This window comes from Tachyglossus aculeatus, chromosome 22, assembly GCF_015852505.1.
Source record: "Tachyglossus aculeatus isolate mTacAcu1 chromosome 22, mTacAcu1.pri, whole genome shotgun sequence".
In the NCBI taxonomy this organism is placed as follows: domain Eukaryota; kingdom Metazoa; phylum Chordata; class Mammalia; order Monotremata; family Tachyglossidae; genus Tachyglossus; species Tachyglossus aculeatus.
Window position 1 is genome coordinate 47794910 of NC_052087.1, and position 27643 is coordinate 47822552.

At 49.3% G+C, this 27643-nt stretch overlaps 1 protein-coding gene and 1 non-coding gene across 2 annotated transcripts in view; one reads left to right on the top strand and one right to left on the bottom strand.

The window, feature by feature from the left end:
- Nucleotides 1-27643, bottom strand: part of PTPN5 (protein tyrosine phosphatase non-receptor type 5) — a 101555-nt gene that overhangs the window by 17848 nt on the left and 56064 nt on the right. The window contains exons 3-8 of the mRNA XM_038764268.1: nt 25047-25234; nt 22567-22680; nt 19262-19345; nt 15489-15739; nt 7865-8054; nt 2578-2662 (exon numbers count right to left, since the gene is read on the bottom strand). Of these exons, the coding sequence (XP_038620196.1) occupies nt 2578-2662; nt 7865-8054; nt 15489-15739; nt 19262-19345; nt 22567-22680; nt 25047-25234 (912 nt within the window). The remainder of the gene's footprint in view (nt 1-2577; nt 2663-7864; nt 8055-15488; nt 15740-19261; nt 19346-22566; nt 22681-25046; nt 25235-27643) is intronic.
- On the top strand, nt 5463-5535 carry TRNAK-UUU. Its single transcript has one exon. It is a non-coding gene; the product is annotated as a tRNA-Lys (tRNA).

Sequence of the window (27643 nt, forward strand, 5' to 3'; positions counted from 1 at the left end):
ACCCAGCGCTTAGAACAGTGCTTGGCACATAGTAAGTGCTTAATAAATGCCATCATTATTATTATTATTACTAGGTGCCAAGCACTGTTCTAAGCACTGGGATAGATACAAGGTATGTAATCCCCCAGTGCTTAGAACAGTGCTTGGCACATAGTAAGCGCTTAATAAATGCCATCATTATTATTATTATTACTATGTGCCAAGCACTGTTCTAAGTGCTGGGATTGATACAAGGTAATCAGGTTGGCCCACGTGGGGCTCACAGTCTTAACCTCCATTTTACAGATGTGGGAATTGAGGCCCAGAGAAGTGAAGTGACTTGCCAAAGGTCACAGAGCAGACAAGTGGTGGAGGTGGAATTAGAACCCAGGTCTTCTGATTTCCAAGCCTGGGTTCTTGCCACTAAGCCAGAGAAGCAGCGTGGCTCTGTGGAAAGAGCCCGGGCTTTGGAGTTAGGGGTCATGGGTTCAAATCCCAGCTCTGCCAGTTGTTAGCTGTGTGACTTTGGGCCAGTCACTTCACTTCTCTGGGCCTCAGTTCCCTCATCTGAAAAGCGGGGATTAATAATAATAATAATAATAATAATGGCATTTATTAAGCGCTTACTATGTGCAAAGCACTGTTCTAAGCACTGGGGAGGTTACAAGGTGATCAGGTTGTCCCACGGGGGGCTCACAGTCTTAATCCCCATTTTACAAATTAAGACTGTGAGCCTCTCCTCGTGGGACAACCTGATCACCTGTTAACCTCCCCAGCGCTTAGAACAGTGCTTTGCACACAGTAAGTGCTTATGTTGCCAACTTGTACTTCCCAAGCACTTAGGACAGTGCTCTGCACACAGTAAGCGCTCAATAAATATAAGTGAGTGAATGAATGAATAATAAAGGCCATCATCATCATCATATTGTTTCTCTGGACAGTGCTCTGCACACAGTAAGCGCTCAAAAAATACAATTGATTGATTGATTGATTGATTTCTATGAACTCGGTCCAAACTGATTAGCTGGCTGGTACCTACCTCAGCGCTTGGCACAGTGCCTGGTACAAAGTAAGCGCTTAACAAATACTCTCCCCCCGCCTCCCCGCCATCCCAGAAAGGAGGTTTGTCCTCCTGATCCCTCTGATGTGGGATGCCGGATTAGAGAAGCAGTGTGGCTCAGTGGAAAGAGCCCGGGCTTTGGAGTCAGAGGTCATGGGTTCAAATCCCTGCTCCGCCACTTGTCAGCTGTGTGACTTTGGGCAAGTCACTTCACTTCTCTGGGCCTCAGCTCCCTCATCTGTAAAATGGGGATTAAGACTGTGAGCCCCACGTGGGACAACCTGATCACCTTGTAACCTCTCCAGCGCTTAGAACAGTGCTTTGCACATAGTAAGCGCTTAATAAATGCCATTATTATTATTATTATTATTATTATTCAGAAACAAGCCAGCCCATTCATTCAATCATATTTATTGAGCGCTTACTGTGTGTACCAAGCGCTTGGGAAGTCCAAGTCGGCAACATCTAGAGACGGTCCCTACCCAACAGTGGGCTCACAGTCTAAAAGGGGGAGACAGACAACAAAACAAAACATACTAACAAAATAAAATAAATAGAATATGTACAAGTAAAATAGAGAAATAAATATGTACAAACAAATATACTTATATACAGGATTTCATTCATTCATTCATTCAATCGTATTTATTGAGCGCTTACTGTGTGCAGAGCACTTAATCAATCAATCAATCAATCATATTTATTGAGCGCTTACTATGTGCAGAGCACTGTACTAAGCGCTTGGGAAGTACAAATTGGCAACACATAGAGACAGTCCCTACCCAACAGTGGGCTCACAGTCTAAAAGGGGGGCTCACAATCTAAACTTAAGAGAAGCAGCATGGCCTAGTGGAAAGAGAATGAGCTTGGGAGTCAGAGGAGCTGGGTTCTAATCCTGACTCCACCTGCTGGGTCACCTTGGGCAAGTCACCTCACTTCTCTGGGCCTCAGTTCCCTCATCTGCAAAATGGGGCTTCAATACTTGCTCTCCCCACTACTCAGAAGTGTGGGCCTCACCTGGAGCCTGGTGATTCATTCATTCATTCAATCGTATTTATTGAGCGCTTACTGTGTGCAGAGCGCTGGACTAAGCGCTTGGGAAGTACAAGTTGGCAATATACAGGGACCGTCCCTACCCAACAGCGGGCTCACAGCCCAGGGGATGGAGGGTTTGGCCTGGTCCCTGGCCCTTTTCGGTGTGGACTCAAGGATTGAGGGATCAGGAGATGGGGAGCCCCAGGCCTCATTAGGGTGCATCCCCTAGTCTTACGTCTTCTGGGACCCCCAGAGAGGGTGGGCTGCTCTGAGCCTCAGCCTCCAAGCGAGCCCCTTTCCCCCACCCAGCCCGGAGCTCGGATGGGGAGACCCCGAAACAATTTGAAACCTACATAACAGGGAGAGCTCCATCACTGTAGGAAGCACGAAAGCAGCCTGGTGAGGAAACAGGATTTGAGGGTGACTGTTGCTTAGAAACCCCGAGGAGCTCCCCAGATTTGAAACTCCCACTACTTCGGGCTCCGAAGGGTCTGCATACTCACTGGGGAGGATTGTCTTGTACCGATTTTTCCGTACCAAACCCGGGATGTCGTACTCCTTGGGATCCACGAAGTTCATTGGTATTTCCTGCCGGAAGATGGACAAGGGATTCATTCAGTCAGTCAGTCGTATTTGTTAAAATGATGGCATTTATTAAGCGTTTACTATGTGCTGGGGAGGTTATAAGGTGATCAGGTTGTCCCACGGGGGGCTCACAGTCTTTATCCTCATTTTACAGATGAGGGAACTGAGGCACAGAGAAGTTAAGTGACTTGCCCAATTGTTGAGCACTTACTGTGTGCTGGGGAGGTTATAAGGTGATCAGGTTGTCCCACGGGGGGCTCACAGTCTTTATCCTCATTTTACAGATGAGGGAACTGAGGCACAGAGAAGTCAAGTGACTTGCCCAGTTGTTGAGCACTTACTGTGTGCTGGGGAGGTTATAAGGTGATCAGGTTGTCCCACGGGGGGCTCACAGTCTTTATCCTCATTTTTCAGATGAGGGAACTGAGGCACAGAGAAGTTAAGTGACTTGCCCAATTGTTGAGCATTTACTGTGTGCAGAGCACTGTACTAAACACTTATCAGTTTGGTTCCGACTTCCTTCCCCACCCCCCATGCCTCCCTGCCCCCGACATGAGACAGCGAGGATCCAGTTCTGCCTGGTGGCCTGGGCAGGGGGAGGGCTAAGCCCAAGAAGCCCCCAAACCTGAAGGCTGGAAAAGCGTGGCTCAGCGGAAAGAACCCGGGCTTGGGAGTCAGAGGTCATGGGTTCTAATCCCGGCTCCTCCGCTTGTCAGCTGTGTGACTGTGGGCAAGTCACTTCACTTCTCTGTGCCCTGCTTACCTCACCTGTAAAATGGGGGTGAAGATTGTGAGCCCCACGTGGGACAACCTGATCACCTTGTATCCTCCCCAGCGCTTAGAATAGTGCTTTGCACATAGTAAGCGCTTAACAAATGCCGTCATTATTGTTATTATTATTATTATTATCTCTCCACGGCTCAATTGTGTCTGGTTCAGGGCTTCCCCACCTGATCTGGGGGAGTGCGACTCTCAGAGAGCCCCATCTGCCCGATCTCCCCTGGGATGCCAATTTATGCCAATTTATGCAACCGATGCCTTATACTCGCCGCAGACACTGACGTGGGCATCTCCAGTCTAGTCTAAGCAAGAAAAAGCAGCGTGGCTCACGAAAGAGCCCGGGCTTTGGAGTCAGAGGTCATGGGTTCAAACCCCGGCTCTGCCAATTGTCAGCTGGGTGACTTTGGGCAAGTCATTTAACTTCTCTGTGCCTCGGTTACCTCATCTGTAAAATGAGGACTGTGAGCCCTCCGAGGGACAACCTGATCACCTTGTAACCTCCCCAGTGCTTAGAACAGTGCTTTGCACATAGTAAGCGCTTAATAAAATGCCATTATTATTATTATTATTATCACTGAACCTCCTTCTCCCCCGCTTCCGACTTCTCTGGACCGAAAGGAAGAGTTAAAGCAGGGGAGGGGGAGAGGAGAGAATAAAGCTGTTCGATCTTTCTCCCTTTGCTGGGCACCACCAGACTGGCTCCAAGGCCTCCAGTGATGACGATGATGATGATAGTATTCGTTAAGCATTTTCTATGTGTCAAGCACTATACTAAATGCCGGAGTAGATACAAGATAATCAGATTGGACACAGTTCTGTCTCACTTGGGGCTCACAGTCTAAGTGTCCCAAGGAAGAGCCACTGGTTTTGATTTTTCCTATTTTCGCTTATTAGAACTTCAGTATTTTTGGCCTCATAAATGTGACGAATGTGAGGCAGAGGAGAGACATGAGAAGGTTTAATGGTAGGAACTGGGATTTTGAGGCTCTTCTGCCGCTCTGTTTGTTCCTTAGCGGATAGGGCACGAGCCTGGGTGTCGTGAGGACCTGGGTTCTATTCCCGCTCCTCAGCTCATCTGTCATGAGAGGTTACAGGGTGACCGGGGTGTCCCACGGGGGGCTCACAGTCTTAATCTCCGTTTTACAGATGAGGGAACTGAGGCACAGAGAAGCTAGGTGGCTTGCTCAAAGTCACACAGCTGACAACTGGTGGAGCTGGGATCGGAACCCATGACCTCCGACTCCCAAGCCCGGGCTCTTTCCACTGAGCCACGCTGCTTCTCTAATCAATCAATCATATTTATTGAGCGCTTACTGTGTGCATAGCACTGTACTAAGCACTTGGGAAGTACAAGTTGGCAACATATAGAGACAGTCCCTACCCAACAGTGGGCTCCAAGTCTAGAAGGGGGAGTCAGACGACAAAACACTTTACAGATTTTACATTTTACGCTGCTTCCCTAATCTGTAAAACGGGGGTTCATTCATTCAATCATATTCATTGTTGAGCACTTACTGTGCACAGAGCACTGTACTAAGCGCTCAAGACTGTTAGTCCAATGTGGGATATGGACTGTGTCCAACATGATTAGCTTAGAACAGTGCTTGGCACATGGTAAGCACTTAAGAAGTACAATAACTATTATTATTAACAATAATAACAGTAATGGTACTTGTTAAGTGCTTACTATGTACCAAGCACTGTTCTAAGCGCTAGGGAAGATACAAGTTAATCAGGTTGCCCCACGTGGGGCTCACAGTCTTCATCCCCATTTTACGGATGAGGTAACTGAGGCACAGAGACATTAATAATGAGACATTACCAATGCTATCATTATTATTATTATTAAGTGACTTGCCCAAAGTCACATAGCTGATAAGTGATAAGCTGATAGCTGATAAGTGGCGGAGTCAGAATTAGAACCCACAACCTCTGATTCCCAAGTCCGTGCTCTTGCCATTAAGCCATGCTGCTTCATAAATATTATTATTATTATTATTATTATTATTATTATTATTATTATGCCCGGATAGCACAGTCGGTAGAGCATCAGACTTTTAATCTGAAGGTCCAGGGTTCATGTCCCTGTTTGGGCGGATTGTTCTTTTAGAGAAGCAGCGTGGCTCAGTGGAAAGAGCACGGGCTTTGGAGTCAGAGGTCATGGGTTCAAATCCCGGCTCTGCCAATAGTCAGCTGTGTGACTGTGGGCAAGGCACTTGACTTCTCCGTACCTCAGTTGCCTCATCTGTAAAATGGGGATTAAGACTGTGAGCCCCCCGTGGGACAACCTGATCACCTTGTAACTTCCCCAGGGCTTAGAACAGTGCTTTGCACATAGTAAGAGCTTAATAAATGCCATTTTTATTATTATTATTCTCTGTGCCTCAGTTCCCCCATCTATCAAATGGAGATTAAGACTGTGAGGCCCATGTGGGACAACGGATGGTGTCCAACTTGTATCTACCCCAGCGCTTAGAAAAGTGCTTGGCACATAGGAAGTGCTTAAGAAGAACAATAACTATTATTATTATTATTATTCTCTGTGCCTCAGTTCCCTCATCTATAAAATGGGGATTAAGACTGTAAACCCCATGTGGGACATGGACTGTGTCCCGTTGTCAGATAGGGACCGTCTCTATATGTTGCCCATTTGTACTTCCCAAGCGCCCGTACGGTGCTCTGCACACAGTAAGTGCTCAGTAAATACGATTGAATGAATGAATGAATGAGCTTGTATCTACCCCAGTGCTTAGAACAGTGTTGGGCACATAGTAAGTGCTTAAGAAGAACGATAACTATTATTATCATTATTATTCTCTGGGCCTCAGTTCCCTCATCTATAAAATGTGGATTAAAACTGCCACATGTCTGCTGTGTGACCTTGGGCAAGTCATTTAACTTCTCTAGTCTCAGTTCCCTCATCTGTAAAATGGGGATTAAGACTGTGAGCCCCCCGTGGGACAACCTGGTCACCTTGTAACCTCCCCAGCGCATAGAACAGTGCTTTGTACATAGTAAGTGCTTAATAAATGCCATTATTATTATTATTGCATCCCCAGTGCTTAGAACAGTGCTTTGCACATAGTAAGTGCTTAATTAATGCTATTATTATTATTATTATATCCTCCCAGCACTTACAACATTTATTGATTAATAAATGCTATTATTATTATGATTGTATCCCCCCAGCACTTATAACAGTGCTTTGCCCATAGTAAGCACTTAACAAATGTCGTTATTATTGTTATTTTATTATTATTATTATTATTATTATTATTAGGGACAGGTACTGTGTTCAAACTGATAAGTAGATGTACAATATATATTTCTGTTTTGATCAGAGCTGCTGAAATGATACAGGAACAAAGATCCCCAAAGAAAATAATATAATTGATTCGGGTCCTAAGACGGGGGCTTGTCTTTGTGAGCCGTGGGTGGTTTTTGTGTTTATTTGAGAAGCAGCACAACCTGGTGGAAAGAGCACGGGCTTAGAAGTCAGAGGACCTGGGTTCAAATCTTGGTTCTGCCAAATGCTAGCTGTGTGACTTTGGGCAAGTGACCTCATCTGTAAAATGGGGATGAAGACTGGGAGCCTCCTGTGGGACAACCTGATCACCCTGCAACCTCCCCAGAGCCCAGAACAGTGCCTGGCACATAGTAAGCGCTCAATAAAGGGAAGCAGCGTGGCTCAATGGAAAGAGCCCGGGCTTTGGAGTCAGAGGTCATGGGTTCAAACCCTGGCTCTGCCAACTGTCAGCTGGGTGACTTTGGGCAAGTCACTTCACTTCTCTGGGCCTCAGTTCCCTCATCTGTAAAATGGGGATTAAGACTGTGAGCCCCCCGTGGGACAACCTGGTCACCTTGTAACCTCCCCAGCGCTTAGAACAGTGCTTTGCGCATAGTAAGCGCTTAATAAGTGCCATTATTATTATTATTGTATCCCCAGTGCTTAGAACAGTGCTTTGCACATGGTAAGCGCTTAATAAATGCCATTATTATTATTATTATTATTGTATCCCCGCTGCTTAGAACAGTGCTTTGCACATAGTAAGCACTTAATAAATGCCATTATTATTATTATTGTATCCCCAGTGCTTAGAACAGTGCTTTGCACATAGTAAGTGCTTAATAAATGCTATTATTATTATTATTGTATCCTCCAGCACTTATAACATTTATTGATTAATAAATGCTATTATTATTATTATTGTACCCCCCCAGCACTTATAACAGTGCTTGGCCCATAGTAAGCACTTAACAAATGCCATTATTATTATTATTATTATTAGGGACAGGTACTGTGTTCAAACTGATGAGCTTGTATCTACCCCAGCGCTTAGTACAGTGCCTGGCCCATCGTTAGTGCTTAGCAAATACCATTAGAAAAAAGGGGCGAGCCCAGTCCCCAGGAGTGCGGGTACTCACAAAGAACTCGGCCTGCAGCAGGAACGGGTCGAGGGCCTTCTCGTGCAGCTCCCCAGCCGTCAGCACGCGGGAGGCGCTCTGTAGGTAGTCCCTGGACGACTGCTCGCGGGGAGACATGACGTAGCCGAAGCCCTGCTCGGAGCATCCCGGGGTGCACATGTCTAAAGTCAGGGAGACGTTGGAGCCCCTCCTGGAAGACAGCAGGCCCCAGCTCAGGGCCTTCCCCGCCGGACGGGCCCGGGCCCAGGGCAGGGGGGCAGCTGGACCGCCCCATTCATTCAGTCAATCCTATTTATTGAGCGCTTACTGCGTGCGGAGCACTGGACTAAGCGCTTGGGAAGCACAAGTGGGCAACATCTGGAGACGGTCCCTACCCAACAGCGGGCTCACAGTCTAGAAGGGGGAGACGGACAACAAAACCAAACATGGAGACGGGCCGGGCCGGGCTCCCTCGTGCCTCCCTCCGTGTCTCCGGGCACCACAGAGGAGGGTGATCATGATTCATTCATTCATTCAGTTCATTCATACATTCAATCGTATTTATTGAGCGCTTACTGTGCGCAGAGCACTGTACTAAGCGCTTGGGAAGCACAAGTCGGCAACATCTGGAGACGGTCCCTACCCAACAACGGGTTCACAGTCTAGAAGGGGGAGACGGACAACAAAACCAAACATGGAGACGGGCCGGGCCGGGCTCCCTCGTGCCTCCCTCCTTGTCCCCCTGGGCCAGTGTTCTCCAGGCACCACAGAGGAGGATGATCATGATTCATTCATTCATTCAGTTGTATTCATTCTTTCATTCAATAATTGCATTTATTGAGCGCTTACTGTGTGCAGAGCACTGGACTAAGCGCTTGGGAAGTACAAGTCGGCAGCATATAGAGACAGTCCCTACCCAACAACGGGTTCACAGTCTAGAAGGGGGAGACGGACAACAAAACCAAACACAGAGACAGGCTGGGACAGGATCCCTCGTGCCTCACTGTGAGCCCACTGTTGGGTAGGGACTGTTTCTATATGTTGCCATCTTGTACTTCCCAAGCGCTTAGTACAGTGCTCTGCACGCAGTAAGCGCTCAATAAATACGATTGATTGATTGATTGTTTTCCGGGCACCACCGAGAAGGATGATCATGATTCATTCATTCAGTCAGTCCATTCATTCATTCATTCAATCGTATTTATTGAGCGCTTACTGTGTGCAGCGCACTGTACTAAGCGCTTGGGAAGTCCAAGTTGGCAACATATAGAGACGGTCCCTACCCAACAGCGGGTTCACAGTCTAGAAGGGGGAGACAGACAACAAAACCAAACGTATTAACAAAATAAAATAAAACAAATTCAGTCATTTATTCAATCGTGTTTATTGAGCGCTTACTGTGTGGCAGGGCACTGTACTAAGCGCTTGAGAAGTCCAAGTTGGCAACATATAGAGACGGTCCCTACCCAACAGCGGGTTCACGGTCTAGAAGAGGGAGACGGACAACAAAACCAAACATGGAGACACGCCGGGCCGGGCTCCCCCGTGCCTCACTCCATGTTCCCCTGGGCCAGTGTTCTCCGGGCACCACAGAGGAGGATGATCATGATTCATTCATTCATTCAGTTGTATTCATTCATTCATTCATTCAATCGTATTTATTGAGCGCTTACTGTGTGCAGAGCACTGTACTAAGCACTTCAGAAGTACAAGTTGGCAACATATAGAGACGGTCCTTACCCAACAGCGGGCTCACAGCCTAGAAAGGGGAGACAGACAACAAAACGAAACATATTAACAAAATAAAATAAATAGAATAGTAAATATGGACAAGTCAAATAAATAGAGTAATAAATCTCTACAAACATATATACAGGGGCTGTGGGGAGGGGAAGGAGGTAGGGTGGGGGGGATGGGGAGGGGAAGAGGAAGGAGGGAGCTCAGTGTGGGAAGGCCTCCTGGAGGAGGTGAGCTCTCAGTAGGGCTTTGAAGGGAGGAAGAGAGCTAGATTGGCAGATGGGCAGAGGGAGGGCATTACAGGCCAGGGGAAGGACATGGGCCAGGGGTCGACGGTGGGACAGGCGAGAACGAGGCCCAGTGAGGAGGTTAGTGGTGGCAGAGGAGCGGAGGGTGTGGGCTGGGCTGGAGAATAATAATAATAATAATGGCATTTATTAAGCGCTTACTATGTGCAAAGCACTGTTCTAAGCGCTGGGGAGGTTACAAGGAGATCAGGTTGTCCCACGGGGGGCTGACCGTCTTAATCCCCATTTTACAGATGAGGGAACTGAGGCTCAGAGAAGTTAAGTGACTTGCCTAAGGTCACACGGCAGACATGTGGCAGAGCCGGGATTCGAACCCATGACCTCTGACTCCAAAGCCCGGGCTCTTCTCCACTGAGCCACACTGCTCCTCCTAGGATGGGGAGAAGGAGAAGAAGGGAGGTGAGGTAGGAGGGGGCGAGGGGTTGGACAGATTTGAAGCCAAGAGTGAGGAGTTTTTGTCTGATGATCTGCCTAGGCAGATGAGGGATGAGGATCCATGACCTTCCGACTCCCAGGCAAGTGCTCTACCCACTTTGCCACGCTCCTTCCCAATCTCGGAGATCTCCTCAGCTCCTGCGGCAGGAGCGGGGCATCCATCATCCCCATCCACGGGGAAGCAGTGTGGCTCAGTGGAAAGAGCCCGGGCTTTGGAGTCAGAGTTCAGGGGTTCAAATCCCGGCTCCTCCACTTGGCAGCTGTGTGACTCGGGGTGAGTCACTTCACTTCTCTGGGCCTCAGTTCCCTCATCTGTAAAATGGGGATGATGACTGTGAGCCCCCCGTGGGACAACCTGATTCATTCATTCATTCAATCGTATTTACTGAGTGCTTACTGTGTGCAGAGCACTGTACTAAGCGCTTGGGAAGTACAAGTTGGAAACATATAGAGATGGTCCCTATCCAACAGCGGGATCACAGTCTAGAAGGGGGAGACAGGCAACAAAACCTGATCACCTTGTAACCTCCCCAGAGCTTAGAACTGTGCTTTGCACATAGTAAGCACTTAATACACCCCATCATATTATCCATCCATCCATTTACTCACCCATTCTTTCATTTGATCGTATTTGCTGAGCACTGACCGTGCGCAGAGTACTGTACTCAACACTCGGGAGAGTATAAAACAACAATGAATGGACACATTCCCTGCCCACAACGAGCTTACAGTTTTTTGGGGGGAGACAGACAATAATACAATTAAATATATGACAGATATGTGCATAAGTGATGTGGGGCTGGGAGGGGAGCGGGGAATAAGAACAGAGGAAACAATTCAGGGTGATGCAGAAGTGAGTGGTAGGAAAGAGGGAGCTTAGTTTGTCCATTTGTAGTAGTAGTAATAGTAGTACTTACTCAGTTGTATTTATTGAGTGCTTACTGTGTGCAGAGCACTGTACTAAGCACTTGGGAGAGTACAATAATAAACAGAAACATTCCCCGCCCACAATGAGCTTACAGTCTGGGGGCGGGACAGACATTAATAGAAATAAATCAATTTCAGATATGTACATAAGTGCTGCGGGGCTGGGAGGGGGGATGAATAAAAGGAGTGAGTAGTAGTAATAATAATAGTAGCGGTGGTAATAGTATTTATTAAGCACTTACTATGTGCAGAGCACTGTACTAAGTACTGGGAAAGAATATACAGGTTGTACTTTCCAAGCGCTTAGTACAGTGCTCTGCACACAGTAAGCGCTCAATAAATACGATTGAATGAAGGAATGAATGTCCCCCAAAATAGCTAAAAATAAAATAAAAATGAAAAGGGGGAGTGGGATGTGGTGGCAGATAAATAAGGAGAGATGAAACCAAGCAATAAAACAAAAAGATCAGTAGGGTACCGCAGGTAGTGGAGCAAAATTTCAGGCATTTCACGCCTCAGAGTCCTCAGTCGCAACTGTGACCACCGTGACCCTTACAGCAGCCGCTCCTTGAAGGCGGGGAACGTGTGTTTGGTTTCTGATGAGCTCTCCCAAGCACCTAGTAGGGTGCTGGGCGCTCAGTAGGTGCTCAATAAATAGCACTGACTTCTGGATCAGAAGTGAGTGACAGACCACCCTATTCTCTGCCCAGTCCTTCAGGGGCAGGACGGGACAGGACGGGTTTCCATGTCTGCCTTCTTCCGTGTCTCTCCTTACTCCATCCTACATGTCTTAATCCCCATTTTACAGACGAGGCAACTGGGTCACAGAGAAGTTAAGTGACTTGCCCGAGGCCACACAGCAGACAAGTGGCGGAGCCAGGATTAGAACCCACGTCCTCTGACTCCCAAGCCCAGCCCTTCAGGGGCAGGACGGCACAGGACGGGTTTCCATGTCTGCCTTCCTCCGTGTCTCTCCTTACTCCATCCTACATGTCTTAATCCCCATTTTACAGACGAGGCAACTGGGTCACAGAGAAGTTAAGCGACTTGCCCAAGGCCACACAGCAGACAAGTGGCGGAGCCAGGATTAGAACCCACGTCCTCTGACTCCCAAGCCCAGGCTCTTTCTAAGCCACGCTGCTTCTCTGATTTCATTCTCTATTTCTATACTCCATTTCATTCCCTCTCATCTCACCTTGTAACCTCCCCAGCGCTTAGAACAGTGCTTTGCACGTAGTAAGTGCTTAATAAATGCCATTATTATTATTATTATGTCGCCAAACTGGGGCCGCTCCTCGAACCCTGAAGTCCGAATGTGCCAGTTTTGGCTCCTGTTAGGAGGCAGGGCGGAGGAGGATGGCCAGCTGGAGTGCTGACAGCTGATAATAATAATAATGATGGCATTTATTAAGTGCTTACTATGTGCAAAGTATTAAGCACTGGGGAGGTTACAAGGTGATCAGGTTGTCCCACGGGGGGCACACAGTCTTCATCCCCGTTTTACAGATGAGGGAACGGAGGCCCAGAGAAGTTAACTGACTTGCCCAAAGTCACCCAGCTGACAATCGGCGGAGCTGGGATTTGAACCCATGACCTCTGACTCCAAAGCCCGGGCTCTTTCCACTGAGCCACGCTGCTTCTCAGGAGGACAGCGAGGTGACGCTTAGTCTGTTTCTCCGACCTGTAACTTGTTTTCACAACTATCTCCCCTGCTAGATCGTAAGCTCCTCAAGGGCAGGGATTGTGTCAACCAAGCGTGAAGCAGCGTGGCACAGTGGAAAGAGCACGGGCCCGGGAGGCAGAGGGTCGTGGGTTCTTATCCCGGTTCTGCCACTTGTCTGCTGTGTGACCCGGGGCAAGTCGCTTCACTTCTCTGGGCCTCGGTTACCTCACCTGTAAAATGGGGATTAAGACTGTGAGCCCCATGTGGGACAACCTGATAACGCTGTATCCACCCCAGCACTGAGAACAGTTCTTGGCACATAGTAAGCGCTTAACAAATGCCATTATTATTATTATTATTATTATTATTATTATTATTATTATTATTATTGTTATTCACTGGGCTTCAGTTCCCTCATCTGTAAAATGGGGATGAAGACTGTGAGCCCCCCCGTGGGACAACCTCATCACATTGTAACCTCCCCAGTGCTTAGAACAGTGCTTTGCACATAGTAAGCACTTAATAAATGCTATCATTATTATTATTCTTATTCTCTGGGCCTCAGTTACCCCACCTGTAAAATGGGGAATTAAGACTGTGAGCGCCATATGGGACAGGGATTGTGTTCAACCTGATTACCTTACATCTCTTCCAGCGCTTTGAACAGTGCTTGGCACATAGTGCTTAACAAATACCATAGTCATCATTATTACCAATTGTATCGGATTCTCCCAAACGCTTAGTACAGTGCTCTGTACATAGTAAGCACTCAAGAACTACAATTGATTGATCGATTAGGGAGATGGAGCCGGGTGTCCAGAGACCCACCGCCTCCAAAGAGCTCGGGCTTTGGAGTCAGGGGTCGTGGGTTCAAATCCCAGCTCTGCCAACTGTCAGCTGCGTGCCTTTGGGCAAGTCACTTCACTTCTCTGGGCCTCAGTTCCCTCATCTGGAAAATGGGGATTAAGACTGTGAGCCCCCTGTGGGACAACCTGATCTCCTTGTCTAGACTTCTTCTAGACTGCGAGCCTACTGTTGGGTAGGGACTGTCTCTATATGTTGCTAGCTTGTACTTCCCAAGCGCTTAGGACAGTGCTCAGCACACAGTAAGCGCTCAATAAATACAATTGATTGATTGATTGTCACCTCCCAAGCGCTTAGAACAGTGCTTTGCACATAGTAAGTGCTTAATAAATGCCATCATCATTATTATTATTATTATTATCAATCAATCAATCGTATTTATTGAGCGCTTACTGTGTGCAGAGCACTGTACTAAGCGCTTGGGAAGTACAAGTTGGCAACATATAGAGACAGGCCCTACCCAACAGTGGGCTCACAGTCTAGAAGGGGGAGACAGAGAACAAAACCAAACATACCAACAAAATAAAATAAATAGAATAGATATGTACAAGTAAAATAAATAAATAAATAAATAAATAGAATGATACTTATCAAAGTATCTTCCAGAGAGCTGACCAATCATCATCATCATCAATCGTGTTTATTGAGTGCTTACTGTGTGCAGAGCACTGTACAAAGCGCTTGGGAAGTACAAATTGGCAACATCATCATCATCAATTGTATTTATTGAGCGCTTATCATGCCCAAGGGGCACCGGGCCGGAAGGTCGACTGGGGTCACCCATCCCACGTGGCCGGGAAACCCGCTCCCTGGTTTAACCAGGCTCAGAAGCGGGTTGGGCCAAAGTGGCCCCAGGCCTGAGTCTCACGGGGCCCCGACCCGTCCATCAACCACATCTGTCTCCCTCCAGGCCCTCTGCCCACCATCATCATCATCAATCGTATTTATTGAGCGCTTACTATGCGCAGAGCACTGTACTAACCGCTTGGGAAGTACAAATTGGCAACATACAGAGACAGTCCCTACCCAACAGCGGGCTCACAGTCTAAAAGGGGGAGGCGGAGAACGAAACCAAACATACTAACAAAATAAAATAAATAGGATAGATATGTACAAGTAAAAGAAATAAATAAATAAATAGAGTAATAAATGTGTACAGTCTAAAAGGGGGAGACAGAGAACAAAACCAAACATACTAACAAAATAAAATAAATAGGATAGATATGTACAAGTAAAAGAAATAAATAAATAAATAGAGTAATAAATGTGTACAGTCTAAAAGGGGGAGACAGAGAACAAAACCAAACATACTAACAAAATAAAATAAATAGGATAGATATGTACAAGTAAAAGAAATAAATAAATAAATAGAGTAATAAATGTGTACAGTCTAAAAGGGGGAGACAGAGAACAAAACCAAACATACTAACAAAAGAAAATAAATAGGATAGATATGTACAAGTAAAAGAAATAAATAAATAAATAGAGTAATAAATGTGTACAGTCTAAAAGGGGGAGACAGAGAACAAAACCAAACATACTAACAAAATAAAATAAATAGGATAGATATGTACAAGTGAAATAAATAAATAAATAAATAGAGTAATAAATGTGTACAACCATGCCCAGCGCCCGGGAGTCGACGGCAGAGGGAAAAATCCCGGTTCCTGCCCTCCCGGGCACACCGTCCGGCCCGGGCCCGCGATCCTACCTCTCCTGCAGCCCCACGGACTTGACCGTCAGGGTGGCCGGATCCGTCTCGGCCTTGATGTCCATGACGCAGTCGAAGACGGGGGTCTCGGGCACGGGATCCAGGTCCGGGAAGTCCTCTTGGATCTTCTCCTCCTCTTCCTCCGTCCACTCGGAGTAGGTGAAGGACGGCTGACGGCTGACGGACTGGCGTCTGTCTTCCGGCGGGGAGGGCGGCGGGGGCCCCGGAGGGGTCCGGGCCAGGTGCCAAACCTGGAGGGCGGCCCTGGGTCACGGAAGCCGGGACTCCACTAGTGGAGCGGGCCGCTCTCGCCCGCTCTCCTGGGACCTCTCCAGTTCAGCCTCTACCTCCCCACATCCCTCTAGCTTTAATTCTTTAATTAATCAATCAATCATATTTATTGAGCGTGTGTGCACAGCACTGTACTAAGCCCTTGGGAAGTCCAAGTTGGCAACATATAGAGACGGTTCCTAGCATCATCATCAATCATATTTATTGAGCGTTTACTGTGTGCAGAGCACTGTACTAAGCCCTTGGGAAGTCCAAGTTGGCAACATATAGAGACGGTCCCTAGCATCATCATCATCATCAATCGTATTTATTGAGCGCTTACTGTGTGCAGAGCACTGTACTAAGCCCTTGGGAAGTCCAAGTTGGCAACATATAGAGACGGTCCCTAGCATCATCATCATCATCATCAATCGTATTTATTGAGCGCTTACTGTGTGCAGAGCACTGTACTAAGCGCTTGGGAAGTCCAAGTTGGCAACATATAGAGACGGTCCCTATCATCATCATCAATCGTATTTATTGAGCGCTTACTGTGTGCAGAGCACTGTACTAAGCCCTTGGGAAGTCCAAGTTGGCAACATATAGAGACGGTCCCTAGCATCATCATCATCATCAATCGTATTTATTGAGCGCTTACTGTGTGCAGAGCACTGTACTAAGCCCTTGGGAAGTCCAAGTTGGCAACATATAGAGACGGTCCCTAGCATCATCATCATCATCAATCGTATTTATTGAGCGCTTACTGTGTGCAGAGCACTGTACTAAGCCCTTGGGAAGTCCAAGTTGGCAACTATATATAGAGACGGTCCCTATCATCATCATCAATCGTATTTATTGAGCGCTTACTGTGTGCAGAGCACTGTACTAAGCGCTTGGGAAGTCCAATTGGCAACATATAGAGACGGTCCCTACCCAACAGTGGGCTCACAGTCTAGAAGGGGACTGTTCTATTAATAACAATGGCATTTATTAAGCACTTACTATGTGCAAAGCACTGTTCTAAGCACTGGGGAAGATTACAAGGTGACCAGGTTGTCCCACGGGGGGCTCACAGTCTTCATCCCCATTTTACAGATGAGGGAACTGAGGCTCAGAGAAGTTAAGTGGCTTGCCCAAGGTCACACAGCAGACATGTGGTGGAGTCGGGATTTGAACCCATGACCTCTGACTCCAAAGCCCGAGCTCTTTCCACTGAGCCAATTTGTTCTGATGATTTTGACACCTGTCTCCATCTTTTGTTTTGTTGTCTGTCTCCCCCTTCTAGACCGTGAGCCCGTTGTTGGGTAGGGACCGTTTCTATATGTTGCCGACTTGGACTTCCCAAGCGCTTAGTACAGTGCTCTGCAGACAGTAAGCACTCAATAAATAGGATTGAATGAATGAAGGAATGCAGCTCCCTCATTTTAGGCAGGAAATGTATCTGTTTATTGTTGTACTGTATTCTCCCCAGCTCTTAGTACAGTGCTCTGCACGCAGTAAGTGCTCAAAAATATGAATGACTGATTGACTGGCCCCCCGGGGGGCAGCCATTTCATTCATTCATTCATTCAATCGTAGTTATTGAGCTCTTACTGTGTGCAGAACACTGTACTAAGCGCTTGGGAAGTGCAATTCAGTAACAAATAACCACAATCCCTGCCCACAACGGGCTCACAGTCTAGAAGGGGGAGACAGACACCGAAACAAATAATGTAGCCAGGTGTCAAAATCATCAGAAAAATATGGAACGCTTCACAGATTTCCGTGTCATGCCTTCAGGGCAGAGCAGGAGGCCACTCAGGGCCTGCCTCCACTCCAGTTTTTGACGTTTTCATTCATTCGTTCAATCGTATTTATTGAGCGCTTACTGTGTGCAGAGCACCGTACTAAGCGCTTAGTCTGGCTCAGTGGAAATAGTACGGGCTTTGGAGTCGGGGGTCATGGGTTCACATCCCGGCTCCGCAACTTGTCAGCTGTGTGACTTTGGGGCAAGTCACTTCACTTCTCTGGGCCTCGGTTACCTCATCTGTAAAACGGGGATTAAGACTGTGAGAACCACGTGGGGCAACCTAATCACCTTGTATCCTCCCCAGCGCTTAGAACAGTGCTTTGTACATAGTAAGCACTTAATAAATGCCATTATTATTATTATTATTATTATTATTATTATTAGTCCATACCCACCCCCCGCCCTCTCCAGGAAAGCTTCTGGATGGGTCCAGGCTGTCTTTAAGGGCCAGCTGCTTCTGGCAGCAGGTTGAGAAATGGGAGTAGGGTCTGTCCCGGAGATTTTCCGCTGTCCCCCTGGGCACTTTCTTGCCCAGGCTACTGTCTATTCCTCCCCTTTCTCCCAGCCCCAACCCCCTTTCCGTCATCATCATCATCAATCGTATTTATTGAGCGCTTACTATGTGCAGAGCACTGTACTAAGCGCTTGGGAAGTACAAATTGGCAACATATAGAGACAGTCCCTACCCAACAGCAGGCTCACAGTCTAAAAGGGGGAGACAGAGAACAAAACCAAACATACTAACAAAATAAAATAAACCCCCCCACTCCCAACCACCAGCAACCCCAGAAGCCCCCTGCCTCCAGGTGGGAGTCCAGCTCTCTGACCAGAGTTTCCCATTTTACATTTGAGAAGCAGCGTGGCTCAATGGAAAGAGCCCGGGCTTTGGAGTCAGAGGGCATGGGTTCGAATCCCGGCTCCACCACGGCAGCTGTGTGACCTTGGGCAAGTCGCTTCACTTCTCTGAGCCCCAGTTCCCTCATCTGTCAAATGGGGATTAAGACTGTGAGCCCCACGTGGGACAACCTGATCACCTTGTATCCCCCCAGCGCTTAGAACAGTGCTTTGCACATAGTAAGCACTTAACAAATGCTGTCATTATTATTATTATTATTCCCACGGCTAATGATGGGCAGATCTGGATTCAGGAGATGGCACTGGGCCTCAGAGACCATTCCCGTGGGCATCTGGGCACCAAATAGGTAGCGGTGACTGGGAGGGGACCCCCACACATTTCCTTGATTCCAGCTGCCTTCTCCCCTCACCCACCGGACAGCTGCCCACCACCCTCTGGGGAGACCATCCCCGTGGGCATCTGGGCACCAAGTGCGTAGCGGTGACTGGGAGGGGACCCCCACACATTTCCCTGATTCCAGCTGCCTTCTCCCCTCACCCACCGGACAGCTGCCCACCACCCTCTGGGGAGACCATCCCCGTGGGCATCTGGGCACCATGTATGTAGCAGTGACTGGGAGGGGACCCCCCCACATTTCCCTGATTCCAGCTGCCTTCTCCCCTCACCCACAGGACAGCTGCCCACCACCCTCTGGGGGTAACGCTGACCTTTCCAGGTTGTGAAGGAAGCCGGCCTGAAGGGCCGGGGTAGGTGTGACACCCCCGACGCAGCGGCGGCCTCAGCGTCCGCGAGTGCCAGGGGTTCACCCCCTCCCTGGGTGGCAAGGATGCTTTGGCGAGATGGAAAGGGGCAACTTACCAGAATCCCCGCCAGAAGCAGGCCCAGAGACAGCGTGGCCAGCAGCACGCAGGGCGTCTCCGAGCTCTCCAACCTCGTCCCGGCCTGGGGAGGAGCAGATACCCAAGTCAGCCCCCAGCCCGAGACCAGGAGGATCCAGACAACATAATAATAATAATAATAATAGCATTTATTAAGCGCTTACTATGGACAAAGCACTGTTCAAAGCGCTGGGGAGGTTACAAGGTGATCAGGTTGTCCCACGGGGGGCTCACAATCTCAATCCCCATTTTACAGTTGAGGTAACTGAGGCCCAGAGAAGTGAAGCGACTTGCCCTAAGTCACACAGCTGACAACTGGCAGAGCCGGGATTTGAACCCATGACCTCTGACTCCAAAGCCCAGGCTGTTCCCATTGAGCCACGCTGCTTCTCGTCATAATGGCATTTATTAAGCGCTTACTATGTACAAAGCACTGTTCAAAGCGCTGGGGAGGTTACAAGGTGATCAGGTTGTCCCACAGGGGGCTCACAGTCTCAATCCCCATTTTCCAGATGAGGTCACTGAGGCCCAGAGAAGTGAAGCGACTTGCCCAAAGTCACACAGCTGACAACTGGCGGAGCCGGGATTTGAACCCATGACCTCTGACTCCAAAGCCCGGGCTCTTTCCATTGAGCCACGCTGCTTCTCGTAATAATGGCATTTATTAAGCGCTTACTCTGTGCAAAGCACTGTTCTAAGCACTGGGGAGGTGACATGGTGATCAGGTTGTCCCAAGGGGGCTCACAGTCTTAATCCCCGTTTTACAGATGAGGTCACTGAGGCCCAGAGAAATGAAGTGACTTGCCCAAAGTCACACAGCTGACAAGCGGCGGAGCCGGGGTTTGAACCCATGACCCCTGACTCCAAAGCCCGGGCTCTTTCCATTGAGCCACGCTGCTTCACCCAACAACATCAACACACGACATCAACCTGTCCAGAGAACTGCCCGCTCTGCTCTAACACTGACTGCTGGGTGACCGCGAGCAAGTCGCTAAACCTCTCTGGGCCTCCGTTTTCTCACCTGTAAAATCGGGGACACTTTCCCTTCTTCCCTCTTAGGCTGTGAGCCCCACGTCTGTCAGGAACTGGCTCCAATCTGATGCTCTGGGGTCTACCCTAATGTTTGATACTTAGGAAGTGCTTAGGAAATACCATAACCAAAGGAGAGTGACCCTTGTCTGACTCCACGCCCTAATGGAAGTGGGTTACAATCCGGTGTCGATAATCCACTTCAAAGGGAGATGTCAGCCATTTCCCCCACTTGTTACTAAGGAGGCAGTTGAGGCGACCGAAGCAAAATTAGTGACGTGCAGCCCCACTCGGAGGGCTGGAGCAGGCCTGGATCTCTGCCAACCCGAGAAGCAGTGTGGTCTAGTGAATAGGGAAGAGGCCTGGGCACCAGAGGCCTCATATTATTATAATTATTATATAATTATAATTATTACTATAATATAATACTATTTTTATAATTATCATAATATAATTATATATTATACATAATATATTATATAAAATAACATATATAATAAAATATATAATTACATATAATATAATATATTATATATATTATAATTATTATAATAATAATAATAATGGCATTTATTAAGCACTTACTATGTGCAAAGCACTGTTCTATCAATCAATCAATCAGTTGTATTTATTTAGGGCTTCCTGTGTGCAGAGCACTGGACTAAGCGCTTGGGAAGTACAAGTTGGCAACATATAGAGACAGTCCCCACCCAACAGTGGGCTCACAGTCTAGAAGCTCTAAGCTCTGTTCTAAGCTCTGGGGAGGTTACAAAGTGATCAGTTTGTCCCACGGGGGCCTCACAGTCTTAATCCCCATTTTACAGATGAGGTACCGAGGCGCAGAGAAGTTAAGTGACTTGCCCAAAGTCACACAGCTGACAATTGGCAGAGCCAGGGTTTGAACCCCTGACCTCTGACTCCAAAGCCTGAGCTCTTTCCACTGAGCCAAGGATTTGGGGTCTAATCCCGGCTCCTCCATCTTGGGCAGGTCAGTTAACTTCTCTATGCCTCAGTTACCTCATCTGTAAAATGGGGATTAAGACTGTGAGTCCCACGCGGGACGATGATTTCCTTGTATCTACCCCAGTGCTTAATACAGTGTCTGGCACATAGTAAGGGCTTAACAACTACCATTAAATAAAAACAACCCATCCTTGTCTCCCAACTCTGCCCTTTCACCTTGCCTTCCTGCCATGCTCAGGGCTTCCTGAGATTCCTGGGAGGTACTAGTCTCCTTTCATTCATTCATTCAATTGTATTTATTAAGCGCTTACTGTGTGCAGAGCACTGTAATAATAATAATAATAACAATGGTATTTGTTAAGCGCTTACTATGTGCAAAGCACTCTTCTAAGCGCTGGGGGGGGGATACAAGGTGATCAGGTTGTCCCACATGGGGCTCACAATCTTAATCCCCATTTTACAGATGAGTTAACTGAGGCCCAGAGAAGTGAAGTGCCTTGCCCAAAGTCCCAGCTGACAATTGGCGGAGCCGGGATTTGAACTCCTGACCTCTGACTCCAAAGCCCAGGCTCTTTCCACTGAGCCACGCTGCTTCTCTAAGCACTTAGTACACGCTTGAATCATGTATCCTTGAACACGATGGGGACGGGAGGAAGCTGGACCAACTGCAAAGGCCGCAGGGACTTGGAAATGCGCTTAGCACACGCTTGAATCGTGTATCCTTGAACACGGTGGGGACGGGAGGAAGCTGGACCAACTGCAAAGGCTGCAGGGACTTGGAAATGCGCTTAGCACACGCTGGAATCGTGTATCCTTGTACACGATGGGGACGGGAGGAAGCTGGACCAACTGCAAAGGCTGCAGGGACTTGGAAATGCGCTTAGCACACGCTTTAATCGTGTGTCCTTGAACACGGTGGGGACGGGAGGAAGCTGGACCAACCGCAAAGGCCGCAGGGACTCGGCAATCGCGAGCTCTGCTAGATTGTAAGCTCCTTGAGGACCAGGACTGCGTCGACTAACTCTCTTGTTCTCTCCCAAGTGCCAAGTGCAGCACGCGGCACCCAGTAGGTGCTCAATAAATGCTGCTGATGGGTTGATGGATAGAGACCGAATTGGAAGAAGCACTCCCAACCTCAGGCCGGGGGGCGGCTAAGCGTGTTCAGGCTTGGAGGGGGTGGAGAGACCCCCCTCTGTCTACCCCCAGGGTCAGCATTGGCCCCAGGTGAGGGGATCTCTGCTCTGTATCCCCTGCCCTCCACCGTCCCGTCAGAGGTCCCCGTGATCCACTCACCCCTGGGATGGTCAGGAGTTGGGCCATGGGACCGGTCACGTGAGACAACAGGTCAGAGAGTCTCTGGGCCACGGTAGCCCCGTAGCCGCTGTACCAGAACACCGCACAGGCCAGCTGGGAGTCCAAGAGGAAGGTGGTTAGTCAGAGCTCCTATCATCATCATCAATCGTATTTATTGAGCGCTTACTATGTGCAGAGCACTGTACTAAGCGCTTGGGAAGTACAGCTCCTATGACTCCGGATGACTCTCTGAGGCTCCCCTCGCCCACCCACCCATCTATCGTTCTTCCTCTCCCCCAGCGATCAATCAATCAATCGTATTTATTGAGCGCTTACCGTGTGCAGAGCACTGTCCTAAGTGCTTGGGAAGTACAAGCTGGCAACATCTAGAGACAGTCCCTACCCAACAGTGGGCTCACAGTCTAGAAGGGGGAGGCGGAGAACAAAACCGAACATACTAACAAAATAAAATAAATAGAATAGATAGGTACAAGGAAAATAAATAAATAAATAGAGTAATAAACATGTACAAACATCTATACATATATACAGGTGCTGTGGGGAAGGGAAGGAGGTAAGATGCGGGGGATGGAGGGGGGGAGGAGGGGGAGAGGAAGGAAGGGGCTCAGTCTGGGAAGGCCTCCTGGAGGAGATGAAGACTGTGAGCCCCCCGTGGGACAACCTGATCACCTTGTAACCTCCCTAGTGCTTAGAACAGTGCTTTGCACATAGTAAGCGCTTAATAAATGCCATCATGATTATTATTCACTTCTCTATGCCTCAGTTCCCTCATCTGTAAAATGGGGATTAAGACTGTAAGCCCCCCGTGGGCAACCTGATCACCTTGTAACCTCCCCAGTGCTTAGAACAGTGCTGTGCACATAGTAAGTGCTTAATAAATGCCATTATTATTATTATTATTATTATTATTATTATTATTATTATTATTATGAGCTCTCAGTAAGGCCTTGAAGGGAGGAAGAGAGCTAGCTTGGCGGATGGGCAGCTCCTAGCTAGAATCTCCGGCATCTGCCTTAGCTTCTGGGGGGGTAGCAGAGGGAGGGAATCCTGCATAACCAACAAAAACTCTTCCTATCAGATGCCCAGGCCCAGAGCCCTGTACCCCATGTGATGAGCAAAGGAGGAAGCTGGTCAGACCTGCTGGGTAGTCCAATCCCATCCTCCTGTCTCTCTGAGCCACCAAGGTGACGTATCTGTTGCTATGGTCAATCAATCAATCAATCAATCAATCAATCATATTTATTGAGCGCTTACTGTATGCAGCACACTGGACTAAGCGCTTGGGAAGTCCAAGTTGGCAACATATAGAGACGGTCCCTACCCAACAGTGGGCTCACAGTCTAAAAGACTGTCAGTCCGCTGAGTCCATTTCTGGCTCCCGTTGGGGGAGGGGGACGGACCTGAGGAGGCTGCCCTGCATTCATTCATTCATTCATTCAATCGTATTTATTGAGCGCTTGCTGTGTGCAGAGCACTGGACTAAGCGCTTGGGAAGTACAAGCTGGCAACATATAGAGAAGGTCCCTACCCAACAGTGGGCTCACAGTCTCGAAGGGGGAGACGGACAACAAAACAAAACATGTGGACACTGTCAAGTCGTCAGAACAAATAGAGTTAAAGCTAAATCATCATCATCAATCGTATTTATTGAGCGCTTACTGTGTGCAGAGCACTGTACTAAGCGCTTGGGAAGTACAAGTTGGCAACACATAGAGACAGTCCCTACCCAACAGTGGGCTCACATGCACATTATTAACAAAATAAATAGAGTAGTAAATATGTACAAGTAAAACAGAGTAATAAATCTGTACAGACATTCATTCATTCATTCATTCAATCGTATTTATTGAGCGCTTACTGTGTGCAGAGCACTGTACTAAGCGCTTGGGAAGTACAAGTTGGCAACATATAGAGATGGTCCCTACCCAACAGTGGGCTCACAGTCTAGAAACAAACATATATACAGGTGCTGTGGGGAGGGGAAGGAGGTAGGGCTGGGGGGATGGGGAGGAGGAGAGGAAAAAGGGGGCTCAGTCTGGGAAGGCCTCTTGGAGGAGGTGAGCTCTCAGTAGGGCAGAGAATGGCCTCAGACCCTCTGGAGAAGGCCCAGAGTGGGGAGTCCCAAGACCTGCTTTCCGTGCAGATGGCCTTGCCCCACACAGAGTAACAGGACTGCAGACTCTGGGGGGGCACTGAAGCTGCCATTTTGGTCAAAATGGCCAGGTCAGAGAAGCCAAGAATGACCATTTGTCTGGTCTTACATTGGACAGTCCAGTTTACAGCGGGTCTGGCCCCCATCTGAGCCCCACTGTGCTGGGGACTTAGCAAAGATGGGGGTCCAGTATTGTAGAGAGCTGCCCTTGGCCACCCTCGAGAGCACGGCCCCCCACTCCACCCCAGTCCAGGTCCCCACCCCTGGTCTACCCCAACTGCGGATCCCGGGCCGGTCACATCCTTACCAAGATCTGGGAGAGGGCGAACACGCACACGCTGCCTCCCGTGGTCCGGGGGTGTCCGCGGGGGTGGCCCAGGGCAGGCCCATCGGCAACATCTGAGGAGTGAGGGGGCGGCCCCCGGCCCCTGGGCTGGTCCTGTGGGCCCTCAGTCTCGCCCGGCGGTGGCTCCATCGCTACTGACAGAGAAGGATCTGCAAGTGCGAAACCCCAGGCGGGAAGTGAACTCCACGGTGGCAGGGACAGGGGTGGCACGGTTGTGGGGGCCGCAGCCGGGGAAGCGCGGCGAGGGGCTGGAGGCAGCATGGTTGGAAGGGGGGAGAGGGCAGGTGGTCAAGAGGAGGCAGCGAGGAGGTGTGGCTGGGTCAGTGGTCCTGAAAGATGCCACAGCGCTTTCCTTCCTTTGAGCGGAGAGCGTCTATGGTCCCGACATCAGTCCTGCGCTCCCCTGCAGACGTCACCCGCTCCGAGCAGAGCAATGCTCACCTCCCTTTGTCAGAAAGAACCAAGTGTGGGTGGACAATTTATTTCTCTTTTATTTCTCCGGGAACAGAGCGAAAATGGCAGGGGGATTTGGGGAGGGAGTGCTTTCGGGCTTACGTTGCCGCTGCCTTCCTCCTCTCCGCTGCCAGAGGGTGGGTTTCAAACCATTCTGAGAGACAGAGTCCTGGACCCCCTTGGCCGGCTGTCCCTCAGGACTCTTACCCCTGGCCAGGCCCCCGAGACCCGTTGGGAGACCCCCTCAAGGGGGTCCTGGGGGAGGCCTCACCTGGGCCGCTCACAACCTCCAGACTGACCATGTCAGCTGGTCCTCTCCCAGTATGCTCCAACCCCAATTTTGTGTCACAGTGGCACTGGGCTAGCTTGGGCCCTCTCCCCCAGGTAGCCCCTTTGGGAGAAGTCCCCCTTCGCTCACCACCGTCTTTCTAGAGGATGAGGAGCGGGGAGGCTACCAGGTCCGTTTGGGGCCTGTCTGTCTTTAGCTTCCCTTTCTGGGTTTCCCAGGCAGGACAGGACTGATGGAGAACCTCTGTCCTCCATCACGGCAAAGAAGATGATGGTCCTGGTGGTTGCGCTGGGGAAGCCAGAGGATTTCTTGGAGATCAGTTCAGCTTCACCAAGACCCTACAGCAGCCCTACCCCCCAGAGCAGCAATTCCAGGTTCCAGGCTCTGCAAACCCCAATTCCTCCGCACCGTTGGAAATTCCCTGGGCTCAAATTTCAAATGCCCTCAGGTGGGTGTCTTTCGGTCACCCTGTTTCCCCCCACAGCCTCTTCTCCCACCTTCCGCCTGTGGGGAATGTGTCCCTCACCCCCAAAGGGGACACGGGAACGCTCTCCCAATAGTAGAAAAAGTCCCGGCCGAAATCCGAGGCGGGCAGAGGGCCAGTGTGGTCTGGGACCAGCATGGATGCTCAATGGAGGCCCAGGAGTGAGGTTCTTGGGACATCTCCTGATGGCAGTACCCATCCAGGGGTGTCTGCACCCCTTCCCTCCAGGAAGGAGAGGCTTTATGCCTCTTTCAGAGCAGCCAGCAGATCCCCTGGGTAGGTTAGGGTCTTAACTCCTCATCTTTAACCCAGCTCTCTCTAGAACCTGGCCCTAGGAGAGGAGGCCCCTTCCTCACGCTAAGACCGGAGTCAACATTGGTTCTCGGGCTCTGGAGCAGCTGCCTCGGCTTGCTCAGCTGGTCTCCTTGCCCTCTCATGAGTGGTTTCAGGGGGTGGGCGGCTGTTGAGCGGTTGAATGGTCCCTCTGCGGCTGTTCAGTACCTACAGCGAAGTCCCCCAGCTGGGACTCTGCTTGGTTTTCCCGCTGACAGGAGGAGGCGTTGCTTCCGACACAATGGGCCTCCGCGTTTGTAATCCCACGCTACACTCCATCCGCGTGCCTGGGCGGGAGCCCTTATGAGCAGGCCGGAGCCTGAGGGATCTGGGTACCGTTTGGGTGGGGCGGTACCTTGGACCCTGTGGAAAGATGCCATTGAGGTCCAGGAGGTTGGAAGCTTCTTTGGCCTGGTGCCTCAGTTTCCCTCTCTTCAGACTGGAGAGATTGGTCTCCACCCCTCCTCAGCAGGAGGTTTGAGAGGCGAGATTTGGGGACTGAGGCCAGGAGGGATTGGTGAGAGAGTAGTTTTCCCTAGACGTGGACGTCTCCCTTCCCTCTCCCCCTCTCCCCGTGGGCAGTGGTTCCTGGAGCAGAGAACTCAGCACCATGGGCGGGAAGGAAGGCCCAGCCTGCTTCAGAGCCGACTCCGCTCAGGAAAGGCTGGAAGCGCGCTTCTCCGTAACCATGGCAACATAGAAGGGGGTCACTCCTTCAGAGTCCCCTGCTTGCTGGCATGGGCGGTCGGCGATCCCCGCTCTCGTCTCGAAAACCAACTCTCCAACCCCGACATGAAAACAATAATAAATGTGCTAAGTGCTTCCTGTGCACCAGGCACTGTACTAAGCACAGGGGCAGATACAGCCGTATCAGGTTGGACACAATCCCTGTCCCACATGGGGCTCACAGTCTCAATCCCCATTTTACAGATGAGGGAACTGAGGCACAGAGAAGTGAAGGGATTTGCCCAAGATCACACAGAGCCTGGATTAGAACCC